Consider the following 27,567-nt stretch of genomic DNA (forward strand, 5'->3'; position numbering starts at 1 on the left):
GCCCCTGCCAGGCCGAGATGGTTGGGGCACAATGGGTTTTTCAGGGGAAGCGCCCGTATCCTCTAAGCCTCGCTAAGGGGCCCATGCCACGGCTTGGAGGGAATTCGGGAACCCCAGGCGCCTGCAGCAGGGTGACGGGGGCGTGACCAGCCCAATCCCGCCGCAGGAGGAGGTGCCCCTCCCGAGCCACCGCCCGCGGCCCCTCCCCTCCAGGAGCAGGCGGGAGTCCTGGGCTCTGATTGGGTGGTGCCGGAGGGGGCCGCGCGGCCCGACCAATGAGCACGGGCCGGGCGCGGTAGCGGGCGGGGGAGCTAGCGCTGCCTGGAGCCGCGGCGCAGGCAGTCTGAGCTCCGCGATCTCGGCCCGGGCGGGGCGGGCAGGGAGCGCGCAGCGGGAGCGAGCCTGGCCGCCCGCCGGGCCGCGGAGACCGTCGCAGGCACCCAGGTAGGGGTCAGCTGGAAGGGGACCTGGGGCGGGCAGCAGGAGAGGACTAATGTCTGAACGTCCGCTTGGAGCCTGCGGAGGAGAGGGATGGTCTGCGAGGCTGCGTCTGCAAGGACATTAGAGACCTCGTCCATGCGGGGATCCTCCCCCTTCGGTCTGCGGGGCCCGGTCTGTGGGGTGCCTCCCGGAGCCTGCTTCTGTCTGCGCTGGCACCTGGGATCACATCTATGAGGGCGCCCCGCCGTCTGCGTCCCTTCCCCAGCGCTGGTCTGCGGGACCGCGTCCATACGCGGCGCACTACCTCCGCCCCAGCTCTTGGTGGGAGGCCGTGTCTATGTGCAGTGGGCCCAGACGGGTGCACCCACGTGTGGATCTGCGCGGAGCGCTCCTCCCACACGGCCCTCCCGTGAGCCTTCCTGCAGGAGCTGTGGCGGGGGGATGAATGGGACAGATGCGGCGCGCGTGGCTTTAGCTGCGCAGTCCTCCCAGGCTGGGGCCGGGGGGAGGTGGGCGGAGGAGGTGGACGCTGCGGTTTCTGAGGCCCGACAGCACAGACAGAACTGGTGGCTCGGAGGGTGCACACGTGCGCGGTGACCTGTGTGTGGTGTTTGGAGGCGGGTGTGCGTGTGTCACGTGGACACGGGAGTGTGCCTGTGTGTGAGGGGGGTGCATTACAGGATGGAGTGGTGTGTGAGGGCGGGTCACGCGGACATCGGCGTGCGCCTGTTCCGGGAGTGGGGTGTGTATGTGTGTGTGTGTGTGTGTGTGTGTGTGTCTCTTGAGGGTACAGGGGTGTGTAGAAAAGGTTATGTCCCAGGTCACAGGACTGTGCCTTGGTGGGCACATTTGGGGTTGTATATTTGCCAGGTGGGCTGGGGAGTCGGGAGGGGCGCAGAGCTTGTGTCCTTGAGGATGCACTGGCCGCCCCCACGGCCCTCACTCCTTCCTTCAGCACATACAGACTGAGCACCCACGATATACCAGACCATGTCCTAGGCCCACAGACTCTAGGGACCTCTGCCTTTTCCTTGGCCTCTTACCTTCAGTCCCAACAGAAGGCAGAGGGATCACTTTAAAACCTCATCCATCTGAGACACTCCCCTGCTCAAAATTCTCCTCTGGCTTTTGAGATCTCCTGGTCTCTGTCCATAAAGCATCTCCACCCGACCCCAAAGCCACGTTCTGAGTCCCAGCCAGGAAGTAGTTTTCTGTCATGCACAGTGTGAACTTCCATCCTCTCCTCTGAAATCCTTACTCAGCGGTCATGAAAGATCGTAAATGCCACCTCCTCCTGGAATCCTTCCGTGAGACCAGGCACAGTGAATGACTGGGCCTTCTCTTTCAGGTGTCACTCTGCCTTGCCATTGGGCTCCTCTCACATGTGGAACGCCCCACTCCAGCGACCCCTGCCTCCTTGCTGATCCTCAGACAGTAGTGCAAGCACTCTCCCCTCACAGCCTTTGCAGTTGCTGTGCCTGAAATGTCCTTCCCAGATGTCCATGCTGCTCGCGCCCTCACTTCCTTCAGATTCTGCTCAAATCCTGCATCGGAGATGTTAACTGACCTCACTATGTAAACAGCGCCCCCTAGCGCCTTGCTCTTGATCGCCCTTATACGATTGCATATTTTCCCCGTAGTTTGTAGGGCTTGACATACCGTCTGTTAATTCCTGACTTTCTTGTTTGTTGCCTCTTGCCCCGCTAGAGATTAAACTTCGTGAAAGCAGGAACTTTGTCTTTTCGGTTCACCGTTTTATCTGCCAATACCTAGCACAGTACCTGGGCACATACAGCAGCTGGTCAGTGCTTGTTGCATGAATGAATGACTCTGGGTTTGTGTCCCAGAAGTCTGTGTCTCTGGCTGCTCCCCAACCAGTGAGCCCCAGTCTGAGGCTAGGTCTCCTGCTCTTCTGTCTCCCAGATTCCAAGATCCTGAAGGCCAGGTCTGGAAGAACTGTGACCAAATTGGCATGTTAGGAATATTCCTTCTAGCAACCGGTACAGAGGATGGGGTGAGGTGGGGTTGGGGTGTGAGCCTGGAGGCGGCGGCCTGTGTGGCAGAGCAGTGGGAAAGGACAGTCGAGGTCTAAATCTAGACTTTTTAAGGCGTTCGATTTCGTTACCTAACCCAGTAGTGGGGAGATCAGGGAGGGCTTCCAGAGGAGGAGATGTCTGAACTGTCCTGGCAGCAAAGGAGAGGGAGGTGTGTTCTTGGCAGAAGGCACAGCTTGTACAAAGATCTGGCAGCTGAACAGAGTCTGCAGTTTGGGGCGCTGTGAGTACTGTGGAGTGGCCAGGGTGGAGAATAACTGTGGGGCTGGGGGAGTAAGGATGGGTGAGAGGGAGAAGATAGATGATAAGGAGGGCTGCTGGGTTTCTGGCCTGGGAGAACTGGGAGGATGGTGGCCCTTGTTTCTGTGATGGGGACAGAGGAGGAAGAGCAGACTTGGGGGAAATGCTGAGTTGAATTTGAGCCACGTTGGAACAGAGCTGCCCAGGAACATGGAGGGGAGGAGGCAGCCGGCTGGAAAGAGTTGGCCTGGAGGCACAAACCTGGTGTGGAGGATGTGGAAGGGCAGAGGGAGAGGGAGCAACCAGGAGACCATCAGCCAAGGGGTGCTGAGGATGTGCTGAGGGTTGCTGTGCTGAATCAGGCACAGAGCCCGCCTCAGTGCCTGGGGCCTCCCTGGAGATGGTGGGAGGGGGGCGTCCTCGCAGCAGGCGTCCTTAAGCATGACTTGGCACCAGATGCCTGGGCCTCCCTCGAGAGGACTGAGTCATCCCAAGCGGGGGCGGGAGCCACGGAGGACACCCGTTGCCAGGGCCATCCACACACTTGTCAGGAGCATAAACACGGCTCCTGTGAGGCAGCCCAGGGATGTCAAGACCACTTCTGTGTCTAGCCGGGGTGGCTCCACTGCCTCCTTATGGCTTTCCCTTCTGGCCGGTCCTCAGCCTGTCAGGGCTGCATCTTCTCTTGCCTAGGTAGCTGGTCCCCTGCTCAACCTGGCCTTGAGGTTCACAGCAGCCTTCCAGAAGCTCAGGGTGAGGCCTGACGAGTGTCTGAAGTCATCCCAGGCAGGGCTGCTTGAACAAGCGTGAGTGAGAGCAGGATGTGCCTGCCCTGTCCTGCTCTTGGCCTCCTCTGAGGGACCCAGGTGGATAAGGAGGAGGTCTGGCCAAACAGGATTTGGAGCCAGACCCCTGGGGCTGAAGGACATAGCCTGGGAGGAGAAGCCTGAGCGGCCAGGCCGTCCCAGAGCCATGGGGCAGATACAGGGTTGTACTTTGTAGATCAAGGCTGTCTCTCGGTGGCTTTGTGACACCCCACACCGCTTAGGTACCACCTGCTTCAGTCTCCACAATCTCATCCACTTCCTCCCATAACCCTGGGAGTTGGCAGGGTGGCGGCCACCGATCCGATTCACGTATGAGGAAACTGAGGCTCCAAAGAGGTTCAATGACTTGTCCGAGGTAACACATCACAGTCTGGGAGGATGGACTAGGGTAGCTCTTCCCAGTAAGGGAAGGCCTGAGCCAGGCCGTTCTTGGCTGGAGGACTAGGCTGGTCCCTAAGAGGCTCCTCATGCCCATAGGGGTCCCTGCTCTGCCCTGGGCCTGGGTGCCAGCCTGTCTGTCCTTCTGTTTGCTCACGTGGCTCCTAGCTACCTGCCAAGCCAGTTCCTACATAGCGTCTACTGAGGCCTCAGCTTAGGGCGGGCCTTGAGAGACCTGCTGAGTGAGCCTTGAGAGAGGGCTGCGTCCTGCCCAAGACACACAGCCCAGCCCAGCCCAGCAGGCAGCCCCAGGCTGGTGGACTGGTGACCACATGGGAGGTTCAAACTTGACCTTCTGAGATCAAGTTCCCATGGTCCAGGGGATGCAGTTCCCACCCACCCGGCCCCTAGTCCTGGGGCACACGTACACGGAGACCTAAAAGCACCGAGTGCGCATGAATACACTTATCCGCGCATATAGACCACAGCCATAGATGTTTGTCTCTATGCGGATGTGCTCCTGGGTGCGGACCCCTAACACACACACACACAAAGACACACACTGTCACCCCAGCCCTGCTCACACGTATTCTCTCACTCGGACACACAGCCTCACACGCATAGCCTCCAGTGTCAGGACCTGTCGCCTGGACACGAGGCAAGAACCTGGGGCCTCCCCGGGGCTGCCTCCCGCAGACGTGCTTAGTCACCTGAATGTGATCCAGGCGGGAGGGAGGGAGGAGGGCCTGACGTCAGCCCTCACAGCTGCCTTGTGCCGCCCGCGCATCCATCTGGGCCACCCTGTGTCCCAGGCAATCACAACAACAGCAGCACAACAACTCAGTTTTACGGGGCTTCTTGAGCGGCAGGCTGGGGTTCTGAGCCCAGTAAGGGTGTTCACTACTTTCCTCCTCACAGCTGCTGGGAGGTGAGGCTGCTATTAACCCCATTCTGTGGCTGGAGAAAACCTAGGCACAAAGGGCAGTCACCTGCCCGTGGGCACACAGCCAGGAAGGGGCGTAGCCTGGCAGTCTGGCTTCAGCACCTGGGCCCTAAACCAGGTGACAGGTCCCAAACTGGAGCAGGAAGACTGCCCTGACCTGCTGTGTGACCCCAGGCCCATCCTTGCCCCTGGCTGACAGAAGAGCCTCAGGGAAATCATATGCAAATGTGATTGGGGCAGCCTGTGGTCTCTGCCTGTGGTGGCTCTCAGTCCCTCGGTCCCTGCCCTGGACCACAGGGCAGGAGTTCCTGACACTGCGGTTCATTCCCTGGGGCCTTAGGCTTGTTGGGGTTCCCTCTCTGAGGCTGCTTTCCCTTCTGTCTAGTGGGGCCAGGACTGCAGTGATCACTGTGTCAACCACGCATTCATTCCACAGATATTTATCAGGTTCCGACTATGTGTCACGCACTTCTGCAGACATCGATGACCTTATGAAGACAAGGCAGACAAGTGCCCTAACCTATGGCATTTATACTCTGGTGGGAGAAATAGGGCCTACAGAGTGAGAGGGAGGGGCAGCCAGCGTAGGCCAGCTAGAGGGAGGAGTGGGGGGTGGGGTGGGCCAGGCTTGCAGGGCTCCCTTTAGCCTTGGCTGCTTCCTTCCTGCATGCAGCCTGGTTCCCAAAGTCTCTCTGATGCTCTAATCCCATTCCACCTCCTCCAGGGAGGCCTCCCTGAGGCTCTAGCCTCACCAACCCCCGCTCCCCTCACTCCTCTGGCTCCAGCCTCCATGTCTTTTTCTGTTGTCAGTCTGAATTCCTTTCCCCCTTCCCTTTCTACATTCCAACTATCAGCTCCATCACCTCCAGGCTTCCACTTATTCAGTGCACTGTGCCAGGCACTCGGGGTCTGGACCACATTCTCACTTACAGTCCATCTCCAAGCCTTGCTGTGGTCCTAGGGAATCTGGGAAGGTTCTGCTTCTGTAGTACAGGTGGGGAGACTGAGGCTCAGAGTCGGGAAGGAGCTTGCCCAGACAGGACTGGAACACAGCCCAGGCTCCTTCGGCCAGTGGATTCCAAAGAGCCCTGCCTCCTTGACATCTGTCAAAGCAAGTTGACGGGGGAACGAGGGGTGGAATGGAGACCGTGTTCTCAAAATTGTTGTGTGATTACAGCGCAAGTCACCACCAGACAGGAAGGGCAGAGGGTCAGAAGGCCCTTACTTCCTTTTCCTGAGAAGATGCTGAGACTGGCCCAGGAAGAGGGAGGGGCACTGGCTGGGGTGGGGCCAGTGCTCAGCCTGGGGCAGAAACGGAATCCCAGCCTGAGTGTCCGGTTTAGCCCCGGGTCAGGGATCAGCCCATGGTTGTGGTCCAGCATGAGGGCTGGGACTGGACACTAGAGGTTGGTTTAGGGTTCAGGCTGGAGTTAGTCCTTGGCGCGAGGCCTGGTTGGGGGTGTAAGGCCAGGGTGGGTGTAAGGCCAGGCCAAGGGGAGCGTCTCAGCCTGAGCAGATGTGGCGACTTGAATAAACTGGAAGGAACAACCAGGAGAAATAAGTGCAGCGAAGTCTCCACAGCCACCAAAGCAGCCGTCCCTTCCCTAATGGGCCCCGTCCTGGGCTGCAGGCTCTGCCGGGGCCGTGATGGAGTGGAGGTGGGGTCCTGGGGCACCAGGACAGCCTCTGCATTACCAGTGCCCAGCTCATCCCAGCTCAGCTTCTCGGCATCATTGGAATGCTCTGCTGTCCAGGGGTGGGGCTGTGAGTCACTGCACTGCCTGCAGGATGGGGGCCTGAGCTGACCCTGGGCTGTTTCTCCCAGCACTGCTGGGCCTCCAGTGTTCTGTCCGTGTTTGTCTGTCCTGACTCCAGAATATCAGATTCTCCCTGCTACCCTGTGAAACCAGCAAGTCTGCCACCGTGATTGTACCTGCTTTACAGATGGGGATACTGAGGTCTAGAGGGCTGTGTACAGTGGAGCCAGATGAGTTCCTGGAATTCCTTCAGTTAGCAGGCGAACCTGTTTGGATGCTGGCAGCCCAGGCAGAGGGAACAGGCAGGGCCAGGGCCTAGAGGTGGGACCCACAGATTGTGGCTACAATAGGAAGGGGACCTGGAAATCTGACCTCCTTGCTCTGTGGCCAGGATTGAAGCCTTCTCTGCCCTCTTTTCTCAGGTTCCCCATAAGGCTGCACAGAGGACCCCCTTGACTGGCGATGGAGGGGGGGCCAGCAGTCTGCTGCCAGGACCCCCGTGCAGAGTTGGTGGAGCGAGTGGCAGCCATTGACGTGGCCCACTTGGAGGAGACAGATGGCAGCCCAGAGCCCACCAGGAACTGCGTGGACCCTCCACCGCGGGCCAGAGCTGCCTCTGTGATCCCCGGCAGTGCTTTGAGACACCCCGCAGCCCGGCCCAGCCTCTCAGCCAGGAAGTTCTCCCTGCAGGAGCGGCCAGCAGGGAGCTGCCTGGAGGCCCAGGCTGGGCCTTATGCCACAGGGCCTGCCAGCCACATCTCCCCACGGGCCTGGCGGAGGCCCACCATTGAGTCTCACCATGTGGCCATCTCAGACGCAGAGGTCGGTGGAGCCGAGCTAGCGGGTGCTGGTGTGCTTTTCAGTAGTCCACGATGAAGATCTTTTGCAGTTCCTATCCCTGCCACACAGCTGTCTAGCCTTTGGTCTGCATACCCTCAGAGCTGAGGAGCTCACTACCTCACTCTATGGCCTCTTCCCACCCAGAGGGGCTCCATCTGAGCCAACTGCTGCCTCCTATAAATCCTACCATTCCCACGCCTACCCCAGGCCTAGGAAAGAGGCCCCTCCCTTGTCCCCCAAGAGTCCTCATAGACATTTGAAGACAGTGTGTCCTTCTATCCCCCAAGCCTTCCCCAGCTTGAGCCCATACCTCTGATCCTGCCTCCTAGAGTCTGCTCTGACTCAGAAGCTGCCAGCCCACTGCCAGCTTCTGCTCCCCCGGCTCCGTCCTTGCCACTTAGATCTGAAAGTAAACTCAGGTACCGAGCAATCTACAGACTTCAGAGGCTAAACTTTTCATGCCTGACCTGGGGCTTTGGTCTCTTGTTCTCAAGGCCCTCCTCATCTTTCTTGTCCATACAATGTAGACCTCCTCATTCAGCTGCTTTTGGAAATACTTGCTCAGGGGTTTCCCACATCAGGATCTCCCAGACCGCAGCATCCAGGCAGGAATCAGTGTACTTTTCCACCACTTCCTAGGAAGCAAAGCATAGGCATGGTTCACCATTCATGTTTTCAAATGTTATCCAGGTCTTGTCACTTTCGGTATCACTTTTGGCCTTAGTACCACTGCCTTTCCCTATCCAAACCTGAAAGGCTGATGAGACCCAGGGTCTAGGAGTAAGGGGCCTGGGGCTAGGACTGGTCTCTGGACGTGCTCCTGTAGTGGTGCTGATTCTGGATCAAGCTTTACCTGATGCCCCTCCTCTTTTCCCAGGACTGTGTGCAGCTAAACCAGTACAAGCTGCAGAGTGAGATTGGCAAGGTAGGCCTGGGGGCAGGCCAGGAGCAGTGGGAACTTGTCCTGGGGCTTTGCAGAGTAGCCTGTCTGGATCCTCTGCTTGGCACAATCCTCTGGCAATGTGAGGCTGAGCCAAGAAGGCCCTAGTCTGGAAGCGAGGACAGTTTTGTCCTCTGTAGGAAATATTGGGGTAGTGGGTGGGAGAGGACTCCTGAATCCTGACTCCCCAGAGTCTCTGATGGGAGGGACTGGGGAAGGCATAGAGCTGTGTTGAGCCTGGCAGGGGCAGTGACCAGGGCATAGGAGCCCTCTCCCTGCCCACCTGAAATTTATGTCCACTGGTAGCAGGGGCGGAGGTAGGATGTGGGAGGAGGGGGCTGGAGCTGTTCAGGCTCCCCTTCTCCCAAGCTAGTCCTGGGGGTGCCCTGGCCGGGGGTGCTGACCTTTGCCTCTCTGCAGGGTGCCTATGGCGTGGTGAGGTTGGCCTACAATGAAAGTGAAGACAGGCACTATGTGAGTCTGGGGATCAGAGGGAGGTGTTGCCCAAGCTGGGCCCCAAAAGCCTGGGGGGTGGGCAGAAGCTGTGCTGGGAAGACAGAGGACAAGGCTGCCTGTGAAGGGAGTGAGCTCCCTGTTGCTCAGGGTATGCAAGGAATGAACTTCTCGACCCTGGGAATATGCAAGCAGAGGCTGGATGCCTCCAAGGGGAGAGCGCCAGAAAGACTTGTTGAGGAGAATAGGCGTAAGACCTAGATTTAGATATGGCCACCCAGGTCATTCCCTCAGTGCCAGTGGGAGATGCCTGTGTGCTTTTCTAGATCTCAGTCCAGTCTGTTCTAACCCCTGCACACAAGTGACAGGTGCACCCCTCCCTCCTCAGGCAATGAAAGTTCTTTCTAAGAAGAAGTTACTGAAGCAGTATGGCTTTCCACGTAAGTATCTGTCTGGTCCCGTATTTGGGAGCGCCTGGCCAGGGGGCGGAGGAGGAGGAAACCTTGGAAGCTAGTTTTTGTTAGGACTAGGGGTAGACAAGGGAGCACGTGAGCAAAGGTCTGCTAGTAGGAATGTGCTTGGTGAGTTGAGGCCATGGCCGTGGCCTTGCAAGAGTCTTGCTTGAGGCTGGTTGCAGGGCCGAGGTGAGGCCCAGCCTTCTGCAACAGGCTAGACTCCTCTTCTTGGTCACAGGTCGCCCTCCCCCGAGGGGGTCCCAGGCTGCCCAGGGAGGACCAGCCAAGCAGCTGCTGCCCCTGGAGCGGGTGTACCAGGAGATTGCTATCCTGAAGAAGCTGGACCATGTGAATGTGGTCAAGCTGTTCGAGGTAGGAGCTGGGGGTGAGCACTCGGCACAGACCGGGGATCCTGCTGAGGGGGTGAGGCTGAGGCCTCTGAGGACAAAGCCAGATGTGGGGTGGGGGCTGCCAAGAGGTTTCCAGGGTCAGTTTAGGCTGATCTGGGATATTCTCAAGTTCTCATGGAGTGGGAGGAGCTGCCCCGGAGGCAAGAAGTGAGAGTCCCCATCATGGCAGGAAGAGAGAAGGGCTGGGTGCCGAGTGCTGGGCCAGGGTTGGGGGCCAGTGTTTCTGTGAGTCCTCATCTGTCTGGTGCCTGCATGGTTCCTGCTCCACTGTCCAGGGTGGCTGCGGACCATCCTAGGGGTCCTGAGGCTGGTGAGGACGAGGAGGCCTGGGACCCCCCACCCCATGCCTCTCCAAGCCCTGCCCCCATGTCTGCTCCCTCTCACCAGGTCCTGGATGACCCAGCTGAGGACAATCTCTATTTGGGTGAGTGACCCAGCTCATTCCCAAAGCAACTTACCTGGGGTGGGTCCGACGGCTCCCCGGGGACACACTTGACCTTCAGATGGGCAGTGTGAATGCACTGACCTCCTGGGGGCAAGGAGAAAACTCATGTTCTCAAGCCCCAGATTCTCACCCAGCCCTTCTCAGCCAAGCTCAGAATATCCAGTTAGATTCATCAAATATTCCCAAGCCCCTACTCCACTGATCGGAGAGATAGCGGATCAGATAGATGCAGGAAGTAGGCTATGTAATGTGGATTCCCAGACCCTATCTGCCTCAGTTTCCCCACCTGTAAAATGGGGATAATAATGGTATCTACCTCATAGGGTTGATATGAGAAGTTTATAAGTTATATGCAAGACACTATTATTATTAGTAATAATAATGTTGTTAATTATTTAAGTCCTTGGTGCTTGATTCAGGGCTGGGCTTAGAGGCTCTCAGGGAATGGGGCACAAGGCACACTGGCTTAGGAATTAGAGGCCAAGGCTTTAGTCTCCACTCCCTTTCCTACCTGCCTATCTGCTATGACCTTTAGGAAAAATCCTGCCCCTTCTCTGAGGCTCAGTTTCCCCCCTGTAAAAGGGGTCCAGGCTGATGGTCCTCACCTGGCACCTGAGAATCTGATAAGGCAGGTCCATAGTAGACCCACTGTCACCTGTTTACCTCCTCTGATACCCTGGGACCCCTGTCCTATTCCTCCCGCAAGTATGGCTAGATGCCTGACCCCGCCTCCCACCCTCCAGAACGGGGAGGGACCTTGCCTTCGGCTGTTCTTTCAGCCTGGCTGCACTTACCTACTCTTCTTCTCTTTTCTTTCAGTGTTTGACCTCCTGAGAAAGGGGTGAGTTCCCCATCCCAATCAGGCAGGTCAGGCCTTCCTTTCCCTCCTGTATCCCTCGTCCTAGGGTCAGCTCCTCTAGGAGAGAAAAAGAGACCCAGGCTCTGTCCTTGGGGAGCTGGGGTCTGGGGGTGGTGGGGGACATGAGAGACCAAGAGGACAATTCTTTGAAGGCTGGTGGGGTCAGTGAGGCTGGAATAGTCAGGGAGGCCTCTGGAAGAGGGGGTGGATTTTGAGCCAGATGTTGAAGAACTGGAAAGATTTGACGGAAGAGAGGGAGAGAGAAGGAATATTACTCCAGCAAAAGTGTAGTGCTGGGACTCAACTCTCTCCTGTATTCAATGACAAAGAGTTCTTTCAGTTTTACAAGTTTGTGAGTTGGGTGGCTGGGACTCCATTCACTCCCACTTACAAGAGGGGAAGCTGAGGTTCAGAGAAGGTAAGTGGCTTGCCCAAGGTCACACAGCGAGTTGCTAATGAAATCTGGGGTTCTAACACATGTCTGCCTTGCTGGACCTTCTCAGGGTATGTGCAGAGCTGCAGACATGGAGTAGTGGGCACAGGGCTGGGTGGACTAGAGACCCTAACCGCTGAGGCCTTGAATACAGGCTGTGGCTTGTTTCCCTGCCTGGGAGGCTACTTAAAGACCGATTTGGGAAGAAGGCAGGAAGTGGTGTCCTTTTAAGGCTCAGGGGCTTTCAGCATTTTTGACCTCCATTCAATGTAATAAATACAAGTTTGACATTGCCATCCATCCATATCTATAATTGAAACCAAAGTTTTATAAAACAGTATATATCCTTATTACATATGATATATCTGAGATATTCTACTTCATTATAAAGGAAAAAAAAAAAGCAGTAGCCACCCACTAAATTGATTTCATGACCCTCTGTTGGTCCTACAGTTTGAAAAACACTGCTCTAAATGGCATCTTCACAACTGTTTGATTATAGATAATTAAGTGCTTAGAAGAAGGAATACCAAGCCAATCAGAAGTTAAGATAAAGCTAATTTTAAACTGTAATGATTGAAAAGGGATATTTGCGTCTAAGTGTGTTTTCAAGTTTTCACCATATGGGAGAAGAAGCTAATATCTTGAGTTCTAGGCACCTTTTCGAACACAGAGGGCTCCTGGGAGGTCCCGAGGGGTCTGTGGCCCAGCCCCTGTTCCCCTTCACCTGCTGTCTGTTTTCATTCATCCTGATTCCCACAAACACCCCTCCTCTCCTCCCTCCCTATAGGCCGGTCATGGAGGTGCCCTGCGACAAGCCCTTCCCTGAGGCGCAAGCTCGCCTCTACCTGCGGGACATCATCCTCGGCCTTGAATACTGTGAGTGAGGGGCTGCCTACCCTCTAGGGCTGGGGACCCGGGAGCGGGACACAGAAGGGGACGGAGCCCAGGCTGAGCCTGTTCTGAGCAGTTCCTGTCAGTCAGCGCCGATCTGCCAATAATCTTCAGTTGGGGGGTGGGAGAAATGGATCTGTGGGCGGGTCTGAAACCTCAAACAGGTAGAAGGTAGCGGCTGACTTTACTGGGCATGCGCCAGGTCGTCACTAAGGTCGGTCTGCGCCCTAGATATTCTGCCTATCTCTCTGCGGAATTCTTAGCCAAGCTTAGTCTCTCCACAGGCAGGGCTGTGGGAAGGAAGAGATTTATGTCCAGCTGCTCAAGGAAGAGTCTGTCCTGGTATGGGGCCCATGGGTGGTGGCCGAGTGGGTTTACTGTGGGAGCTCAGGAGGGAAGGTGTTGGCTTAGCCTCTATCCCTGGAATTCATTCATTCATTCATTTATCCATTTACAAATACCCACTAAGTGCCAGCTGGGGGCATGTCGATGCCAAAGACCCAGAAGTAATCTCAAGGATCTCACAGCCTAATGGAAGGACAGGAATCTAAACAGTGCCTACCAAGGCTGGGGAGGCACAGGGGCTGTCAGAGCACTAAGAGACCAGGGGAGGCATCTGGAGGGGGCCACTTTGAGCAGGGTCCTGAAGGATGGGTAGGAGTTCATTGGCCAGTTTGAGGGGTGGTGGGAGGGAGTACGCCAGGCGGAGAGAACTGCATGGCAGTGGCTCAGAGAGTACAGGACATGTACTATTTGAGGATGGGGAGAAGTCCAGTCTGGGGGCCTAGGATAGTGGAAGGTGATGCTGGAAACGCTGTCCAGGCTGCACCATGAGGGCTGGGAGTTCCTCCACAGAGGACTTTCATGACTTCCTCCTGTCAGCATTGTGAGTGCCTAAGGGCTTTGAGCAAGGGAGGGAGTGATAGGATTTGTGTCTTAGAAAGCTTGATCTGGCAGCTGTGTGGTGGCTGGATGGAGGGTGAGAGGCAGCCAGCTGATTAGGGAGGAGGCTGGTTCTATAGCCCAAGTGACAGATGGTGAGGCCTGGATTAAGGCAGTGGCAGAGGGGAGCAGATGTGAAGGAGGTGGGGTGACCAGCGCTGGGTGACTAACTGGTCACTGGGAGGGGGGGGGTCCCCCAGACACCTATGTAGGGTTCTGGCCTGGTTGGGGGTGGTGGGGCACTGGCCATCCCTTTGAAATCTCAGCTTGGTTTATCAGAAGTATATTCTTTCCCTGGGGAAGCAGGTGAGGACCAGCTGAGGTCTGACCTACAGTGAATTCCTTTATCTCATTTGAGCCACTCCAGTCCCCTTAGATTAATGCCATCTTTGTACATATGGGGAAACTGAGGCACAGAGAGGGGAGGGCTTTGCAGAAAGTCCCCAGCAAAGGCCTGGAGATGTGGGAAGGGAGCATTTCACCCTGAATGTGGTCAGCGGCAGGTACAGCCTTGTACCAGCTTCGCCTCCACCCTCTTCCTGTCCAGGGCCTGTTGTCTCGCATTCTCCCTCCTGGCAAAAAAACAAGCTAATCCCATCTGGCTCTTGGGTAAAGCCTCATCAAGACCCAGATAATAGCAGTGAAGGCCTTCCTGGAGCAGATTGGGCAGCAACAGGGGCTGGACAGGCAGACAAATGGACAGGCAGCACGTGGTGAAGACCCGCCTTGATTCTGGTCCCAAGCAGGGAGATCTGAGGCTGTCTGGGGAAGGCTCTGTGTTCCAGGAAGCTGGAGCCTGATTCTTACAGACAGGGCCAGTGCAGACATGCAGGGATGAGAAGCAGTCAGATCTGGACTATAAATTAGAGGTCCAGCCCATAGGACTTGCTGATGAATTGGATGTGGGGTCTGAGGTGGGGAGGAGTTGAAGGTTTTTGGCCTGAATAACTGGTAACGTGGCCCTTAACTGAACTGGAAAGACTGGAAGAGGAGCAGGGCTTTTCTGTTTCATTTGTTTGGCAGTGGGGTGGCGGGGGTGGGGCGGGGGTGTTGTCACAGACCAAGAAATCAAGTTCTGAATTAAACACGTGATTGAAGACTTTGGGGATATATGTTGAGCTGTCTACTGGATATTCATGTGGGTAAAGAGCTCAGAGTTCAAGAGAGAGCCCAGGGTTTGAGATAAGAATTCAACTACACAACATCCTGAGCTCTGATGGGTGTGTGTCAAATCCCTTGTGTGCACCTGGCACACAGGAGGCAGTTGCCATAGGGCCATGTTATGTTCTTATTGTTTTGACACTCAATCCCTCAGCCCCCAGCCTTCCTCTCCTCCTTTTACCTTCCCTCCTTCCCATTCCATCTTCCCCCTCCTCCAACTTCCTGGGATCTGTTGGTCTAGGGGAAGGTATTTGGCAAGGGGGGAGCCCATAGGTGGCTGGCTGAGAGATGGGTTAGTGCCATTTCAGCCTGAGATGCCTGTCTTTTCCTGGCAGTGCTGGACCCAGGAAGCAGAGTGGGCTCCCAGCCTACTAGAGAAGGCTGACTCTCACCCTAGCCGTGTTCATCCTGGCAGTCCCAAGGCCCGGAGTGCCCTCCCTCTCCCTAAGGCTGAGGCAGTACCTCTGCAGGGTCCCCACAATCTCAGTCTCATCCAAGAAGCAGGGACAGCCCTGACAGGCTAGGTGGGGGATGGAGCTGGGGAAAGGCTTTGATGGGCTTCGAGCCTGCAGACAACACTCTCATTGGTGCTGAGGTGGCCAGAGGTGGCCTATGGAGAACCATTTCCCCCAGTTTCCTCTGACCTCCACCCTCAGTGACAGGTGCCTTGATTGCCATGAAAAGAGCACTGGACTTGGAGTCCAATGATTCCTAAGAGTCCAGTCCTGGTTCTATTACTAACAGCCTGGGTTAGTGTCTTCACTGAATAGGAGGGCAGGGGTCCCTGAAGTCCTCTTTGAGGTCCTCGTGAGATGAGTGTGTGCAGGGGCCCGGCTCCGTCTGTCCTGGAGTTTGAGGCAGGCCCCCCGGCCAGGTGAGGGCAGGTGGGGGGTCTGGGCGGCCGCGCCCCAGGCCGGCGCTCGAGCTGCCTCTCTCTGCAGTGCACTACCAGAAGATCATCCACAGGGACATCAAGCCGTCCAACCTGCTCCTGGGGGATGACGGGCACGTGAAGATTGCCGACTTCGGTGTCAGCAACCAGTTTGAGGGGAATGATGCTCAGCTCTCCAGCACGGCCGGGACCCCAGCGTTCATGGCCCCCGAGGCCATTTCTGATTCCGGCCAGAGCTTCAGTGGGAAGGTGGCTCCTAGGGCCCGGGCTGGGGTGGGGTTTGGGTGGAAGGGTGGGATAGCATGCCACGGGGCCTCATTTTCAGCCGGAGGGTGCCAGGGTCCTCATGTCTCAGGAGTGAACGCTGAACACGGTCCCCTCCCTTGTGTTTGCTTCTTCCTGGAGTCTGATAAAGCCCCCAACTTTGGCCTCTCGTTTTCCAGCAAAACAGCCCCAAGGCTTCCCTGTAGGTATTTCTGCCAATCACCCTGTGCTGAGTTCTGGGCTGGGCTGTGGAACAGATGGAGCCTAGACAGCCCAGCGCCCTGCCCCTCTGGAGATGGTGAAAAGGGCAGGAGAGCCCATATTTGAGGGGAAGGCGGAGGCTCCCCTGATTTCTTGGATGCGGCAGCGTTTGAACTAGGCCTTGAAGGATGGGGAGAATCTGAGTGGGAGGTGGAGCCCAGCAAACTTACAAGACAGCTGAGGAGTGTGGGGTAGGGGGCCGGGTGGGGCTTAGGCAGAGTTTAGAGAGTCTGGAAGTTTGGGCTTTCTCCTAAGTGACAGAGGCCGTGGGCAGAGCTTTCTAGGCACGGGCTGCAGTTCTTTGTGTCCCCTGGCACATCCTGTGCTCCCCTGCGGAGTGCTAGCTGCCTCACTGTGGCCCTGCCACTAAGGAAATGGTCCAGAGGTATTTGGACATGTGTGTGGGTGTGGAGCTCAAGAGAAAGACGTAGGGAGAGCTTCCTTTTTAACTTTTAATCTTGATGTAATTCCAAATTTACAGAAAAATTACAAAAAACTCCATGCATCCTTTTACACAGATTCACCAATTATTGACATTTTGTCCCATTTACCTTGTCACCGTCTTCCCCCATATTTATATGTGTGCACATTACATGTTTTGGAACCATCTGAGACTGAAGTGGGGGACATTATCCCCCCTTTATCACTATATACCTCTGCAGATATTTTCTGAGGACAAGAATGTCCTCTTATGTAAGCTCAGTACAGTGATCAAAATTAGGACATTTATCATTGATAAAAGACTGTTATCTAATCGACCTTATTCAGATTTCATCCATTGTCCCAGTACTGTCCTTTCATGCATTTTCTTCTTCTGGTCTGTGATCTGACCCAGGGTCAGTCATTGTATTCACTTGTCACATCTCTTTGAGGTCCTTTAATCTGGAAGAGTGGCTGGGCCTTGACATTTCTGAAGAGAACAGGCCTGTTAGTTTTTTTTCTTCAGTTTTTCAGCTTTATTAAGTAGAATTGTTACAGTCTGACTGCACATATACAATATATTGCATGTAAATACATATACACAATATACTGCACGTAATTTAAAAATTTACATATAGGTACTATTCATTGTTTCTAAGAATGCTCAGAGCTTTGGCTTTTTAAACTTACATAGTTATCAAAGGAATAAAGCCAACCACAAAAATAAGAATTAATTCAAAAAGATACATACACCCCACTATTAACAGCAGCATTATTTATAATTGCCAAGACATGGAAGCATCATAAGGGCACATCAATAGATGAATGGATTAAAAAAGATGCAGTGTATATATGTAGTGGAATACAACTCACCCATAAGAAAGAAGAATATTTTACCATTTACAGCAGGCCTGTTATTTTGTAGAATAATGTCAGTTTGCATGTGTCTACTGTCCCCCGGTTGGATTCAGATGAGGCACCTATGACAGAAATCTGTAGGTAGAGATCTGAGAATCACTCACATAAGAGAGAAAGCAGACTTGAGAAGAGGTGGTGTTCATGAGAGGGACATGTGAGAGAGGACATGTTTGAACCCATGGCATAGGGGACTCCAAGGGGTTGTGGAGGTGGCCAAGGGCTGGGGGCTGTTCTGGTGTCAGAAGGAAGGTGGCTGGTGGCTGGTGGCTTCTCCAGTGGATCATTAGGAAATGGGGTGACCTCTCAAAGCCAGAGCTGGTTTAGCGAGTGTAAGTTCAGTACATCCTGTCATTTCTGGGATTCACCTGTGTCATGAATACAGCAAATGTGACCCTGTAGATGAAGGGGGTTTTGCACCTGTTGAGTTGAAAACGTGTCTGGTTTGGGCCTGTTCCGAGGAGACTTGGAACCCTAGAGGGCAGGGGCTCTGCTCTGGTCATCCCCATGTCTCCAGTGCTCAGCTCAGGGTCCAGCATGGAGCAAGGGCCTGGGAGTGTTTGTTGAGTGAATGCATGACTGAGGAGGGAGTTTCCCTGCACGTCCTCCCCCACAGTCCACTGAAACTGGATGGGCAAGGGGGGTGGCTTACTCTTTGGGGGACTGATGTGAAGCTGTTTTTTTCCTAGGCCTTGGACGTGTGGGCCACCGGGGTCACACTGTACTGCTTCGTCTATGGGAAGGTAAGTGCTGGGTGGGCTGGCGGACTGGGACAGGCCACACCCCTGGCACCAGGGGCTGGGCCAGCTGAGCCAGGATGATGACAGGTGCAGGCCCTGCCTTTGTGTCCTTAAGTAAAGTGATTTTTTAAAGAGCCCATGGGGCTGGGTATGACTCAGTGGTAGAGCTCATGCTTAGCATGCAGGAGGTCCTGGTTTCAATCCCCAGTACCTCCATTTATTTATAAATAAGTAAATAAACCTAATTACCCACCCCCCACCCCTTCAAAAAAAATAGAAATGAAAGAGCCCAGCCAGCTCAGAGAAGAGCGAGGAGGAAGGGGCTTTTCTGCTTTTCTCTGGGCCCCTGGGTGGGGGATTCACATGCAGGAGTCCTGGGGCAGCAGGACATCCCAAGGGAGCTGTAGATAGTGGTGTGGCCACCACTCCACCAAAGTGTTCCCCATCCTTCTGTCCTTGGTTGCCATTCATTCATTCACACATTCACTCACTCGTTCATGCATTTAACAGATTGTCCTTGGGTCAGGCCAGACACCCAGCCTTGACGTGGCTGAGTCCCCGTCCACAGGTGCTCCCACTCCAGGGACCGCACCGAGAGCCAGGAGGGATTCTCAGGGAGCGTATTTCCAAACCTTAGGCCCTGGCAGTGCAGGCCTTGCTGTGAGTGGCTGTCCTGCTGGCGGGTACACCCAGCTTCCTAGTCCCAACCGTGACTTATTCGTTCAGTCCATGTTTGTTGAGCGTCTCCCATGTGCCAGGCCCTGAACAAGTTACATGGGGCACCCCTCATCTCACAGGGAGCCCAGAGCTGCCCCAAGGGAGTCGCAGCGCTGGGCCCCCATCCGTCATCTCTCCCCACCGCAGTGCCCGTTCATTGATGACTATATCCTGGCCCTGCACCGCAAGATCAAGAATGAGGTCGTCGTGTTCCCAGAGGAGTGAGTTGTCCACCACAGGGCCCCGCCCACCCCCAGGGAGGCATGCCTGAGTTTTAGCAGAGCTTTTGTCCTTTTGGGGGAGCCCACCCTAGCCTGCAGATCTGGAGGTGGAGATGCTGCTCCCTGGGAGGGGGCCCCTGAGCAGATGGAGGGGTGGGACTGTGAGCGGGGTCTCTGAGACATTTGGGTTGGATCTCATTGTGCAGAGGGGAACTCTGAGGCCGGGAGTGAGGCAGGGATGGCCTCAGGCCACACGTGCACCCTATCCCTTCCCTGAAGGACTCCAGGAGATCAGTGGCATCAATCCCATGCAGACCCTGCACCCACAGGGAAACTCCACCTTCCCCACGTGGGTGAAGGAGTTTCAAGATGCCAGTGCCCTCCCCCATTTCACAGATGGAAGAGTGGAGGCTCAATGGGTCTGGGATGTGAAGCCACTCCCCCTCCCCGCCCCTTCCTTGGTGACTGAGGTCTCTGAGCCTAGACGGGCTGTTTGGAGAGGTGTTCCCACTCATCCATGATTCTTCTGATTGTGATGCCGGCTACCACGGCAGTCAGCCTGAGCCCCCCACCCAGTGCTTCATTCTTCACAGCTCTTTTGCCATCTGCTCCAAGTGCCCGGGGCAGGTCAGAAACCAACCTGGAAGTTGCCGGCCCCCTCATGCCCACTTCTTGTCTGGTCCCCAAGCCCTGTTGAGTCCACCTCTTATATTTCTCTTGGTTCCATCGCCCCCTGCGGCCCTGGTGCCCCCTGCCTAGTTCAGGGCTCAGCTCTGTCCAGCCAACTCCTCTCTGGCCTCCCAGCTGCCAGCGTCCCTCCAATACAGCCACCACAATCAGGTCAGGAGGACCCTGATAAAGCACAACAGATCTCACCGTATCCCCTGCTTTAAGTTTTTCCAAGGCTTCCCAAAGACTGCAAGAAGAGGCATGCCCTGGCCCATGCATTCAAGGACCCTTCTGTCTTGCCACCTGCTCATCTGCCAGGTGGCTCCATTGTCCCTGCCGCCCCACCCTGCCCAGCTCACATCACTCCTCTCCCCCATAGCACTAGCTTCCTAGCGTCTGTCCCTTTCCTCTGATTGCCTGTCTCCTTCCCTCCAGCTGTAGCCCCTGCCAGGGATATCCTCCCCAACCTAGGCGTTTTAAAAGGGATTAAGTATCTAGGTCAGCAGAGGGAGCCAAGGTGACAGTCCCAAGATGGGGTTCCTTCTCCCAAGAGTGTAAGTAGCAGTGACGCCTGAAGTTTGGGCACAGGCCGTGGAGGCCGGTGTGAGGCTGAGTCCTGCTCCCGTCCCCACCCTGAGTCCCAGCCCTGCCCTAGCTCTTCTGGGCAGGATATGGGGTTTGGTTTCCTCCTCGGTCAAATGAGAATCGTCCCCAGCCACCTGCCGGATGGAAGAGAGATTGGGATGGCCAGTGGGGGTGAAGGCCTCGGGGTCCCATAAAGCGACTCTTCTCACATTATCCTCACCATCCCTGCCCCCCAGGGGGTGTCCAGCACCCATGGGACTCCGTTTGTGTTTGTGGCCTCTGCCCACTGAGGGAGACTACTTTCCATCCTATTCAGGAGAGAAGGGTAGCCACATACTTGTTGTGAAACTCTCCTTCTCCTTGGTACCTTGGGTGTCCCTTCTCTCTGAAGGGTTGGCGGTGTCTCTGTCCTGTTGGGTGCTAATCAGGGAAGCCTGGAGCAGAGTAGAGTGGAGAGGTGGGAAGGAAAGGGACCTCAACTGCCTCTCCTTTGTCTCTTTCCACTTCTTTAGGCCAAAGGTCAGCGAAGAGCTGAAGGACCTGATTCTGAAGATGCTAGACAAGAACCCTGAGACGAGAATTGGGGTGCCGGACATCAAGGTTGGGCTGGGCTGGGCCACAGAAAACAGGCCTCAGTTTCCCCTTTGGGGGAGCATCACACCAGGGACATGGGCATGTTAGGTTTGGGTTTGGGGTTTATGTGCTTTGGGACCCTCAAGGGACCTGCTGGTGGAATGCCCAGGCCCCGTGCTGGCTGGCATCTGTCTGCCTGTGGCCCTGACCTTCCTCAACCACCTTCTGCTCCACAGTTACACCCCTGGGTGACCAAAAATGGGGAGGAGCCCCTTCCCTCAGAGGAGGAGCACTGCAGCGTGGTGGAGGTGACCGAGGAGGAGGTCAAGAACTCAGTCAAGCTCATCCCCAGCTGGACCACAGTGGTAAGAGGGTGGGGTGGAAGGCGCTGAGGCCTAGAAGGGTCAGAGGTTGGGGGGCTTGTGGCTGCCACCTGAGACTTGCTCTGTGCTGGGCCCTGGTGGGACAGAGGGCTGCCTGGTCGGCCAGTCCTGATGCTGGGCCCCTGAGGCCACTGTTCCACTGGAGGCTATGGCAGGAATGAAGTCACGTTCCTCAGCCTTGTGGTGGGGAGACCAGAGGCGTGGGGAGGACAGTGAATGATTTAAATACGCTGCCCTTGCTGCATGTCAACATTCACCTCGACCAGAGAAGCATTTCCTTCCTTCCTTCCTTCCTTTCTTCCTTCTGAACATTTATGGAAATTCTGCTGTTCTCCAGGCACTGGACAAGGTGCCAAGGACCCGACAGGGGAAAAGGCCTAGGATGCCTTTGAATTGGAGAAGTGGTCCCAGCCCCTGCATGTCAGTCGTGCATCACCTGTGTCCTCCCTCCACTCTCCTCTCACAGTTTAGCTTTTCTCGTTTTCCTCTGGACATCTTCCACGTTAACAGCTGGAAGTTATTCACATAGCCCTTAATGGCCCTCTGGGTTTTCTGGGGGGGTCACTGACAGCCATGGCCTGCCCTGCACTGAGGTTTCATGGCGAGTTGGGGTGAGCGCATGGCCAGGAGAGCGAGCTGGGGCCCGTGCCAGGGGTGGGGTCTGGCCCTGGCCTGTGCGTCCACGCCTCCCTGCTGGGTTCAGGCCCAGCTCGGGCCAGCTGGCTAAAGTCCCTGTGCTCTACAGAGCTCCCGGGCTCTGTGGAGTCCCTGGAATTGTCAGCCCCGGCAGGGTCCCTACTGCCACTTCCCTGGTCTCATCCATCATCTCGCTCCTAAACCACTGGAATCCCCTCCTAGGCTGTCTCCACGCTTCCACCCTTGCCCTCCCTACAGTCAGTGCTCAACTCAGCAGCCCGGGTGGTCCAGTGACCTGATGATGTCACTTCTTAGCTCAGATCCCACTTACTCAGGCTCCCATGTCACTCAGAGGAAGAGCCATAGCCCTGACTGCCTGCCAGACCCTGCATGAGCTGCCTGTCCCCATTTCCCTGCCGACCTCCCCTCCTCCCTCTGTTCACCCAGTGTCAGCTGCTGCCCCAGTACCTTTGAATATCCCTTCCCTCCGCCTGGGATGCTCCTGCCCAGATATCCACAGGGCTGCTTCCTCACTTCCTCCAGTTCTTGACTCCAGAGTCACCTTCTCAGTGAGAAGTGACCTTCCCAGGCCTCTGATCTAAAATTCCAACCTCCTCTGTCGTTCCTTATCGACCTTCTTTTTCTCCTAAGTTTTATTTTTTTCTCCACTTTATTTTTTTCTCCTGAGTCCTTACCACTAACTAACGTATTATATATTTTACTGATTTGTCTTATTTATTGTCTGTCCCTGCAATTAGAATATAAGCTCCATGAAGGCAAGAAGTTTTCCCTCAGTGTGGTCCCAGTGCCTAGAATAGTGTCTGGCATATGCAGGTGCTCAATAAATATTTGTTGATGGAAGAAAGGAGGGAAGGAAGGCAAGAAAGAAGGAAGGAACAAGTAAAGCATCTCTGGCGCTATGCGTGCGTGTGTGCGTGTGTTTGTGTGTGCGCGTGCGTGCATGCGTGTGTGTGTGAGAGAGAGAGAGAGTTTGTGTGCCTGTGGGCAGGGGGATGGAGCTGTCCTTGTGGCAGGAGGAAGGACAAAGCCAGGGCATAACCGCCTGTCCCCTTTGGACATCCCATTGGGCCACTGCTGCAGCTCCTCTCTGGCTGCCTGGGACCACCTCTCTTCCACTCCATCCTTCCAGCGTACCAGAAGGCATTTCCTAATTGCACTCCCCAGGCCCTCAGCCTGGCTGTCCAGACCCTTCCTGGTCTGCTCCTGGCCTCTGTGCTTCCCACGCACCAGATGCACCGGCTCCTCACCATCCCGGAATCCGCCCTCCACCACCCCTGCTCCAAGCTCTTGCCATTCCTTCTGCTTGGAGTGCTCTTCCTTTGTCTGCCTGTGCAAAGGGCCCACTCAGCTGCGCCCCCACCAGCCTGGGAGTCAGAGTGGAGACCGCCTGTGTGTCTGGGAACCTGGGAGCCTGTGTTCCTCACCTGACATGTCCTTCCCAGATTCTGGTTAAGTCCATGCTGAGAAAGCGTTCCTTTGGGAACCCATTTGAGCCCCAGGCGCGGAGGGAAGTGCGCTCCATGTCTGCTCCGGGAAACTTACTGTCGTAAGTACTGGGGGGCTGAGGCCTACAGCATGCTCCCCGGGGTGGGGTGGGGGCACATCCCCAGTCTCACTGTCATCACGCTAAGCCTGGAGCCTGGGGACTTGGCCAGGCCTCGGAGCAGGAGCAGGGCCGTCTCTGTTCTCAGCCCACGGCAGCCTCCTTGAGGTTGACAGACAGGCCTCAGGTCTGTTCCTTGTAGAAGGCTGGCACATCTGTGGAGGGGGGAACACTTCTGCTGCCTCTTCCTGGCTTGGGGGAGTGTTCACTGCTCTCTTAGTGGCCGATGCTTCCCCCAGCCATCGCTGAGGCCTTGAGCGCAGTCAGCACTTTGTAAATGCTCATCCAGCGAGTAAGCCCGGGCAGGCTGGCTGCCGGGGCCAGGGAAGAGGAACCCCCATTGCTGGCGGCTCCCCACTGTGAACCAGGCATGCGCATTCACCACCTCCCAGGAGAGGGCAGAAAAGCGGTTTCCCAGCCTCATACCCAGCATTTCCACCTTCTTTCCTCGAAATAAAAAGTCAACGAGGCCTGCTGGAGCTGGTGCACAGACCTGCGGAGAGAAAAGAGTGAGGGGGTCCTGGATCAGAATGTGGCCCTAGGACTTGGATTGCCTTCCTCTAGTCCATGAAGGGGGCTGGGGGGAGGTGCTGTACCTCCTAGTCTGCTGGGTAGAGGAGCCACATTCCCCAGAGAGGGGAGCGCTGGCCACCATCCAGGTACCTTGGCCTCTCAGGAAGGAGCAGATTCACTTGTACCGTCCAGGGGCCCGGATACTGGTTTCATTTGTGTGTGAGCATCCTCTTGTAAGTGGGCTCCTTAAGAAGTATTGCATCCCTGGAGGAGGGTAGAGCTCAGTGGTAGAGTGCATGCCTACCATGCATGAGGTCCTGGGTTCAATCCCCAGTACCTCTACTAAAAAAAATAAATGAATGTATCTAATTACCTACCCCCCTGAAAAAAAAAAAGAAAGAAAGAAAAAACAAAGAAGTATCGCAGCCCATCGTGGTGGACACGCTGGTGTCTGCTCCCTGCCAGAGGCTGGCTGCACTCAGGAAGGTCCAATGACCAACCTCTTGCCTTCCTCTTGACAAATTCCCTGGCTGAAGTGGGGTGAAGGGTGGGGCCTGGGAGAGGCCTTGACAGTCCGGAGCTTACTTCCTCTTCTCTGTCACTTCCCTAAAGTGGCCAGGCCCTGGGGGAGGGGGTTCCCAGGGCTCTTCTAGGTCTGCAAACCAAGATACTGAAACTGGACTTGGTGTAGGGGACCACATTATTTTGCATCCAAATGGAGCCACTTTTGAGAGTGAAAGAGGAAGCTATTAACTAATTAGACCAGGACAAAGGCAGAACCAGGATTTTGAGGAGCAAACCTGGACAGTGCCTGTGGCTCAGTGCCCTCTAGCGGTGGGACAGGCCAGTCACAGGCTAAGGACACATCCAGCACCTAGTCCATGCTGGACACAGGGCTGGGGGCCAAGAGTCCAACTGCGCAAGGCAATCGTTGTCCTTTTATGGACATGTTAATGGGGAGACAGGTCAGTTTCTTCATTTGGACTGTGACAGAATTGAGCTGAATAGTTTCCAGCTATAACATTCTATAATTCTGTGACTCAAGTTTCATTTTGGAAAGCAGGTTTTACCTCATCAGAGCCCCAACATTGGTCCTTGATAGACTTTTATGCCTTGGATAATTGTTGAAACTCTACAGCAGAGTTAAATGGGATTGATCCTTTTTAAAGTTATCAAAAGCCATTCATTGATCATGTTAAAAAGAAAAGTCTAAGGGGGAAAAATCAGATACAAGACTATTGGATATGCAGATAGGTACACTTTGTCCTGTGAACAAAGAAAGGAAATGCAAAACTGAAGCTCCTCTACCCAAGACCCTGGGGGCTGATCCAGGCCAACAGGGAAGACCTGTGATCTGGCTGGTCCTTGAGGATGCAGGGAACTCAGCTCGGGAAGGTCAGATCGGGAAAGGCTCTGGAAGCCAGGCTGGGAAGTCTTTGTCTCCGGGCAATAGGGAGCTGTGGAGGGTTGTGGGCAGAGGGCTGAGACCAGGGGTGGGGAAACTAGCAAGGGGCCACAAGGCAGGGGGGCGAGACTGAGGGGAGCTTGGGGAAGTGAGTGAGGGGGGATTTGAGAGATGTGGATACAGAATGCCTGTGGGTAAGTGTGAGAGTGTCTTCATGCATGCATGTTCTGACCCCTGAGGTCCCTCTACCCCTGGTGTCCCCTGAACAGGAAAGACGGGTGTGGCGAAGGAGGTAAGAGCCCGGAGCTCCCTGGCGTCCAAGAAGACGAGGCTGCGTCCTGAGCCCCTGCATGCACCCAGGGCCGCCCGGCAGCACGCTCATCCTGCGCCTCCAAAGGCCCACTGCCTTCATGCCAACAGCCGCCCCTGCAGGCAGGGGGCTGGGGACTGTGGCTCCTCTCCTGGCCCCCCTCCCCCGTCGTGCTGCATGATCTCCGCGTGTGCGTTCCAGGGACAGGATTGGAATGTGTGTCATCTGGGGTTTGGGGGGCAGGGGTCCCACAAAAGGGGTCTCCTCATCCTGGCTCTCCCTGGTGGGACCCATCGTATGGGGAAGCTGGGTGACCGTGGTGCCTTAGGAACCCCACCTGGCTGGTTGGCAAGGTCCCGGGGCGGAAGGCAGGAAACCAAGATGGCAGGTGGAAGCCTGGTTTACCACCACTGCAGAGACCTCCGCTCGCTCAGGGGCCGGGTGGGCGTGGTTCAGCTGCCACACGCACATGGAGGGGTGTACCCTGTCCCCCTCGGGATGCTGCCAGAGCTCTTACCTACTGAGAACACTGACGTGGAGGCTCTGAGCCCTTGGTGGGTGTTCCTGGGCCTCACTGGGCCTGGGGCCAGCATTGGAGAATCCAGATTCCATTTTTGTTATCTTTTACTTTTGTCTATAACTTGGTGCGGGAGCTGGATGCCACACTCTGCTTGGAAACATGTAACAAGCTTTTCTTCAGCTTTGGGTGGTTCCCAGAGCACCCACCATGATCTTGGCAGCCAAGTAGACTGGACTCACCTTCCTGGATTGTGTTTCATGCTTGACATTGTCCGGAGAATGGGCTAAGTTGAGGGTCTGAGCAGAGGCCTGAACCAGGAACACTACCCTTCCCAGCCCACCTCCCTCCCTCCTGCGTGGCTCCCCAAAGCTATGGCTGCAGAAGACACGAGGGGCTGACATCCACCGAGGGCCCTGAACTCAAAGGGCTGTGGCCTTGCAGATGCTGAAGTAACTGGAATCCAACCTCTGATCCGAGCTGGCCTCCCCATCTGGCCCTGGAAGCTGCCCTCACATTCCAGTGATGAAGGACCAACTGCCCAGGTTGGAGTTTGCACTAGAGGCGGGACCCTGGTGGGGCATGCACGCTGGCAAGTGGCCTTGGAGAGGTGGGCCTTCCGCCACTGCCTCACCCCAGGACAGTCACCATTCCGCCTGGTTGGAGCTGGAGCAGACCTCTCTGTGTGATCAGTGGCTGGCTGGCTGGCTTGGCTTTGATGGACCAAATGCTCAAAAGACTGACACCCTCCAAAGGAAAATAGAGCAGGAATCAGATACCTGCCCTGAAATCATGGGCCAAACAAGGGATTTCAGTCGCCTGCATGAGGTTGCCATTTCAGGAGCACTTTGTCGAGAAGGAGAGGAGGCGGGGCTGGAGGAATGCTGCGTCCCGAGTCTCTGTGCCTGTGGGTGTACGTCGCGCCTCCACGCACATACCCCGTGCGTGCCCATCTGCAGCACACAGCATGTCTTGCACTGGCACATGCATCTGTAATATAGTTTCTATGTCTATTTAAGGCTCTGAGCAGAACGTGGCCCGTTGTCACTGGGTCCACATTTCTCCCTGCTCCTCTGCACTAATGCATTGTAACCCAGGGCTTAAACAATAATTCGGAACTGTTCTTAGCACTTTTATAGAGTTCATGGGAGACCATTCATCCATCAGCATGTTTTCCTGGAGCATCTCCATGCTGGAGCTTGGAGAGTGGGGGTTTCAGGGACCCCCCTGCCCCTCACAGAGCCCAAAGGTGGGCCCAGCTTCATGGCCCGTGTTGGAGCGCCAGTGGGGTGGCTCACTCCATGGCTGAGGGTTTTGGTTGGTATCATTGTTTCTGAAGGTAGCACAAGGGATGGACAAACTCCGTAAGAGTGTTTTAAAAATTAACTTCCCAGGAAGTGAATTAAAAACAATAAAAGCCCTTTCTTGAGTTTAAAAAAAAAAAAGACAA

At 55.6% G+C, this 27,567-nt stretch overlaps 1 protein-coding gene and 1 non-coding gene across 3 annotated transcripts; both read left to right on the top strand.

The window, feature by feature from the left end:
* The first annotated feature begins 291 nt into the window (after nt 1-291).
* CAMKK1 (calcium/calmodulin dependent protein kinase kinase 1) lies at nt 292-27,567 on the top strand. 2 transcript variants are annotated; one of them, XM_010969943.3, is made up of 16 exons: nt 292-444; nt 7,063-7,462; nt 8,358-8,405; nt 8,841-8,894; nt 9,262-9,313; nt 9,567-9,700; nt 10,126-10,162; nt 11,003-11,024; nt 12,266-12,354; nt 15,414-15,613; nt 17,914-17,967; nt 18,829-18,902; nt 20,669-20,756; nt 20,966-21,094; nt 23,212-23,315; nt 25,560-27,567. In XM_010969943.3, exons 2-16 carry the CDS (start codon nt 7,103-7,105, stop codon nt 25,630-25,632), a joined length of 1,518 nt encoding a protein of 505 aa, XP_010968245.1. In that variant the 5' UTR covers nt 292-444; nt 7,063-7,102; the 3' UTR covers nt 25,633-27,567. The 2 variants fall into 2 exon arrangements, with proteins under 2 accessions (XP_010968245.1, XP_074198666.1); XM_074342565.1 differs by lacking the exon at nt 23,212-23,315.
* On the top strand, nt 24,155-24,227 carry TRNAG-ACC (transfer RNA glycine (anticodon ACC)). Its single transcript has one exon. It is a non-coding gene; the product is annotated as a tRNA-Gly (tRNA).

Source organism: Camelus bactrianus, chromosome 16 (assembly GCF_048773025.1).
Source record: "Camelus bactrianus isolate YW-2024 breed Bactrian camel chromosome 16, ASM4877302v1, whole genome shotgun sequence".
Taxonomy (NCBI): Eukaryota; Metazoa; Chordata; class Mammalia; order Artiodactyla; family Camelidae; genus Camelus; species Camelus bactrianus.